This window comes from Zootoca vivipara, chromosome 10 (assembly GCF_965207765.1).
Source record: "Zootoca vivipara chromosome 10, rZooViv2.hap1.1, whole genome shotgun sequence".
Lineage (NCBI taxonomy): Eukaryota > Metazoa > Chordata > Lepidosauria > Squamata > Lacertidae > Zootoca > Zootoca vivipara.
In genome coordinates this window covers 43098529-43104528 of record NC_142593.1, presented here as the reverse complement: position 1 = coordinate 43104528, position 6000 = coordinate 43098529, and the positions used below count along the sequence as shown (strand labels likewise).

At 42.2% G+C, this 6000-nt stretch overlaps 1 protein-coding gene across 1 annotated transcript in view; it reads right to left on the bottom strand.

Annotated features, from left to right (window-relative positions):
- Nucleotides 1-508: 508 nt before the first annotated feature.
- Nucleotides 509-6000, bottom strand: part of HCN1 (hyperpolarization activated cyclic nucleotide gated potassium channel 1) — a 175036-nt gene continuing 169544 nt past the window's right edge. The window contains exon 8 of the mRNA XM_035100970.3: nucleotides 509-2411. Coding sequence (XP_034956861.2) covers nucleotides 1573-2411 — 839 coding nt within the window. The 3' untranslated portion in view covers nucleotides 509-1572. The remainder of the gene's footprint in view (nucleotides 2412-6000) is intronic.

Sequence of the window (6000 nt, the reverse complement as noted above, 5' to 3'; positions counted from 1 at the left end):
CCGTATGCTTTAACCCTGCCTTCTGTTCAAGACTCCGTCCCTTTTGTGCAGACATTAGAAGAAGAAAAAAATTAACCTCATTTCTACGGTTGACAATACATGCCATAGTAGAATATGCTGTCCAAATTATTATAGTACACACTGAGCAAGTCGTGCATTCCCAAACAAACAGGATGCTATACTATACTTATTTCTTGTTTGTAAAATATCGTCACAGTCAACTACAGAACTACAGTGAGGACAGAGAACACACCTGAAAGCCTAACCGAAGCAGTGATTGACAAAATAATTCATTCAAAAAAACAAAACAAATTCGCTTTTAGTTATTAACTACAGATTCAAAGTCAGCATTATAGGAAATGAAATGAAAAAACCATCCATTCACATTTATCATTTCCCAAGTTTTAAAAAGACACATTTAGGCTTTTCCCTAAAACGGCTGACTGAAGCGAAGAGTTGTACCGGGGTGCAGGGTGCTTTTGTTGTTTATTTTTTTTTGGTTTGTTTTCTGCTAAAAAAATAAGAATCCAAGCATGCATGGAATATTTTCAGACATCACCTAGGGCAATGAAGAAATAGGTGATGATATTGGTGAAGTACACAGAGCAGGATCAAGCATACAATTTTGCATAAAAACACTGCATGTAAAAGGAGCATTGTAGGTTTCAAGCCATTGCATTACAGTTGTGTTGCATTTTATATTTCGTAAAATTTATTTTTTTTATATTTTGGCGTGAAGAGTTGCAAACTAAATTTCTAAACAAATACTTTGCAATGGTACACCACACAGGAGCTGTTGTTGTTGTTGTTGTTGTTGTTGTTGTTGTTGTTATTTGGGTCTAAAAAGTTATTTACAGTAAGATTAATGAGTCTCCACTAATTTTACCCCCCCCCCCATATGAAGATAGAAGTCCACCCAGCTTTCAGAAAGAGGAGAATGATTCTGAGGTTAGATTTCATCCAAAACAAGCAGTACTGCTAGACCTTTGTCTGTAGACAGGAAGAATTCCATTGATCCTTCAATCGAAACCTGAATGTAAAAGCACCAAAAAGTAATCTGGACCTCTAAAATGGGAAATGTGTCTCAATTATTTTTTTTAAAGAAAAGTGAAAAACTACTGTTTGCGAATTCCAAGCTAATGGGTGCATTATGTATGGATTTTTATTAGTATTATTGTTATTATTATTTCTGTGTGGCTTAGTTCCTGGAATTATTAATACTGCCTTTTAATGTAGAATAAAAACAGGAAATCTCTTCATATTTCTAACCAGGTTAAAAATAAATAACATTACAACCACTGTTTTTAGACTCATTTTAACAATTTCTAAGAAAGGAAGACATGAGAGGCCATTTTGGATTTCTCTTCTCTCTCTCTTTCTCTTTCTCTCTTTCTCTCTCTCTCTCTCTCTCTCTCTCTGATGTCCATCTGTCTCTCTGTCTCTCTCCATACATTCAAGGGTTCAATTTGTCCAAAGTGCTCCTTTTCTTTGCAGACAAGCTGGGATCTATTGGAAATCCTGGGAGTGATGTCAGTTTTATGTCAGTCTCCGCTTATCTGAAGCCTGCACGAATCATAAGTTTGAAGCAAACCGCGGTTTATCGCCCTCTAGTTCCGTGCTTAAGACTGCGGAAGAATCCCTTTGCAGCGCGGCAGCTGGTGGCGTGGGCCCTCGCGTAGGTGGAATTGCTCCTGAAGACATCTGGCGGAAGAGGGCCACCCTTTGGGGGACAGTGCCTTTGCTCCCAGCCTGGATGCCTGTGCTTTGGAAACCGGAGACGGGCTGTGGAATGGAGGCTAAAGATTCTCCCACTGTCGGGTGAGGTCTAGAAATCATAGTGGAAAGCTCGTGGGGTAATGAAGGCTGTGAAGCAGAAAGGGGTCTCACCTCTCTTGTCAGACTAGCATTGTGAAGAGCTTGCGTACTCTTATGGATGTCACTCTTCTGTGACCCACTAGGCATTTGCTGCTGCTGCTGCTGCTGCTGTTGTTGTTGTTGTTGCTGTTGCTGCTGCTGCTGCAGCAGCGACAACTGCGAAGCTGTAGGTGTTGCATACTGAAAAGTTCGGCCGGCTAGAGGGCTTTGTACCGGTGGGCTGCAGACTGCGGAAGGGTAGGAGCAGGGGGAGAAAACGGCAGCTTGCTGAGGCGTCTGTGCGCTCGGCGTCGGAGAATTCAGGCTCATCACAGAATACACAGGCAGGGATTGAGTCCTTATCTGCATCGAGGGGGCAGTGGTCAAAGGACTCGAATTCAGTGCCGGCATTTGCTGCAAATTTGCCGACCCGACTGCCTGCACCATCTCTCGGTCGTGTTTCACTATCTGTTTCAAAATTTCGCTCTCCTGGTTGTTGAAGACACCAGTATTGAGATCTTTTTGGAATTTTTGCAGCAGAAGCGAATTTTTCTTTCCTTTGTGGGCGAAACGGACACAACATAGCATGGAAAGTTAGCATCTCTCTGGCCACCTGGCAGATCATAACATACCTATCTAGCGGTCTGTCTGTCTCTTGCATTAAGGCAATAAGGGAAATGGTTAAAATAGCCAAGAGACTTAACATCAGCCACATTCTTTTTTATATTCCTCAGAGTACGTCACACTATATGAAAAATAACATAGGGGGATGATCAGGCAGATAGATGAGGCTAGCCAAAATGGGAATAAACACAATTCTCAGATGCTAGAGTAACTGGGACCATCACTACAGGGCAGGTTTAGTCCCCTCCCCACTTGTGTTTTCCATTACATCCTTTCACTTTCCACCATAGGAAATACAACTGCAACCATTCACTTCTATAGTCCAGGTTCCTGGGAAACCCACAAACACAGCATGAAGGCAATAGACTCCTCTTGCCTTTCCTTCCCAGCAACTATTATTCAGTGGCGTGCTGCCTCCTAACATAGATGTTCATGTCTAATAGTCATTAATCCCCACTTTTAAGGAACATGGGCCACTGCTGTGATGACAGCGCCATGCCCCATAGTGTCCCATAGTGCATATGAAGACACTATGTTAACTGCTTTTAATTATCCTATGTGTAAATCACCTTGAGACAGCTGTTTACAAGGAAATTAATAAATCAACAATGCTGTTCACAATACTACTACTCACAGGCATGATGCACATAAAATGTGTGTTTGTGTGTGTGTGTTTGTGTTTGTGTGTGTGTGCACAAGTGAGCATGAATGCACAGCCAATTTTGCACAGGGTGAGCAGACACTTACTTATGAATCACCTATAACCATAGATCTCTAAGAAACTTGCAACAAAATAAAATACGAAACAACATACGTCATAAAATAAAGCAGAGTATTAAAAGTGACCAGATAAAAAAGAATGTTCCACGAATGCTTGCTGAAATAAAAATGGTGCGCCAGAATCCAAACGATGCCAGCGTCTGATTTGCTCTGCATCCTATGAAATGTTTGCATGAATTTGCAGCATCCTATGAACCGTGGTTAGCAATCCCGTCCCCAGAAAACCACTTAACACACTGACCACCATCGTGGCGAGCATTTTACTATTTGCTAATGATATAAGGCTGATGCCTGTTAATACTTCAGCATTTTACTCCTATTATTGTAGGGACTGGTTTGACTCTTAACGTGCAAATATACTTTGCAATCCAATCATGACAGGTTGCCAGCAGTGGAAAGGAAGGGAAATGAAGTAAGTAGGTTGTGTTAAAAGAGTCTCTCTCCCTCTCCCTCTCCTTGTTGAGCTGCCCTAATTTTTGAAATGCCCAATGTGTTATGTAAGTTATAAATACATGTGTCCATTTAACACATTTCCTGGAACTAATTATTAAACATTGCTTAAGTAGTGACCACCAGATTGAGAGTAGTAATCTTCCCAAATGGCTGTGAACTAATATGAACTCAGGGGATATTATGTAGTACCTGGTTGTGTAACACAAGTCACTGCATGCAAAGTGAATACTTGGTTTGGGTGCTGCGGGACACAAGATCTAGATCATCCACTGCCCCCAAAGTAAGTCTACAGGCCTCAAAAACAACTTGCATGACTCTTGAAACAACGCCTTACAGCTTCAGTCTAAACAGCAGAGCAAAATCTCCTACGTTTGAATGCATTTGCAGCAATCGCCTGAATTAACCTGCAGTTTGAATAAACAGCACTGCTTTGGAAACTGAAGATACATTCAGCACCTGAGGCCCTTTCTCTTCATGGCCCCTCCAAGGGTGGTGCGGAGGCTGGAAACATGAGAATGAGCCCTGCTTATGAAATGCTCTCCCCAGGGAGGCATGCCTGGCGCCACCACTATCAGCTGGCAAAAACCTTTCTTTTTACCTAGGCTTTCACCCCTTAAACTGGAGGGTTTCAGATTTTTGTGGCCTCCTTTCAGCAGCTGGGATGTGTTGGACCTGCCTTTTGGTAATGATAATTAATAATAATTTTATTATTTATACCCTGCCCATCTGGCTGGGTTGCCCCAGCCACTCTGGGCGGCTTCCAGCACATATAAAACCTAATAAAACATCAAACATTAAAAACTTCCCTATAAAGGGCTGCCTTCAGATGTCTTCTAAAAGTTCTTTATCTCCTTAACATGGGATGGGAGGGCATTCCACAGGGAGAGCACCATTGCCAAGAATGCCGTGTTTTGGGGTTTTCTTTTTTCTTTTTTGGATTTTATATGCATTTCAACCTTTGTGCTATTTTTGTAAGTCGATTTGGGTTACTTTTTGTTATAAAAAAATGGAATGAACCCACCAATTGCAGGAAATGATAATACTAATAATAATTCCTACAGGTTTGTGTGTTGGTTGGTACATGCCTATGAACCTCGATGGTCATCTGGATAATTTGAGGATAGCGAAATGGTGAATTTTCCAGCTCATCATTTGGCCTGGCCAGTTGTCTCCATGCTGCTGGCCTGTGGTGGTTTGAAGAATATTTCTGACAAATCTCTGTAGGTGACGTTCTGCACAGGTCTGCCACGTTTGCCAACGTAAAAACAGCCTTGATACTGTGTTCACTAGGCTCAGCCATAATTCACTAAATCCAAGCCATACACAAATATGGTCCTATCATTTTGGCTCACAGGCTCAGAGACCCCCCCCCCCAATTCACTATCTGTGCAATAATGACCTTCCTAAGAATGCTGCTGGCAGCCTTTATACATGATTAATAAACAATAATAAGCATGACTTCCAAACTTAGATTCTCAGGGGATATGTGAGAGCCTCGGATTACTTAAATTTCACTTACACTTTCTCTTTTATAGCAACACATCTCTTATTCATAAATCAACACGGCCATTTAATGGAATGGAATGGGATAGTGGGCTGCATTTATTTATTTTATTTTGGTTTTAAAAGTATTAATATTTGATTTCGGCCACTTCTCTGCAGTATCCGTGGCTCTTTATTTAAAACATTTATAAGCCACCTTACTATTAAAAGGAATCCAAGTGGTGTATAAAAGGAACGGAAAAACAATGAGAATGGCAAAAGACAGCAGAATAATAATGACACTCTCATAAAACTTAGCATGCGCTGCACTGCATTGCAGTGATTCTGCTCCTACCTATGGGGCTGGGTCCAGCGGTGACAATTGGGAGCCACTGTTCGGCGCCATGGGAATTGACCTGTGGTGTCCTACAGGGCTCCATCTTGTCACCCATGTTGTCTGACATCTATATGAAGCTCCTGGGAGATTTCATCAGGGGATTTGAAGTGAGATGTCATCAGTATGCTGATGGCACCCAGCTCTATCTCTCTGTTCCATCTGAATCAGAAGCTGTTGAGTTCTGGACCAGAGCCTAGAGGTGGTTATGGTGTGGATGGGCGCCCATAAATGGAAATTGAATCCAGCCAAGATGGAGGTATTGTGTGCCGAGTTCTTGAGTCCGGGAAGTGGAGAGGTGTCCTGTCCTAGGGTTGCTCTCCCCTGGGAAAGGGCAGGTTCATAGTTTGGGGGTGCTCCTGGATCCAGCATTGTCATTCGAGGTGGCCTCGGAGCACCAACTTCCAGCTACA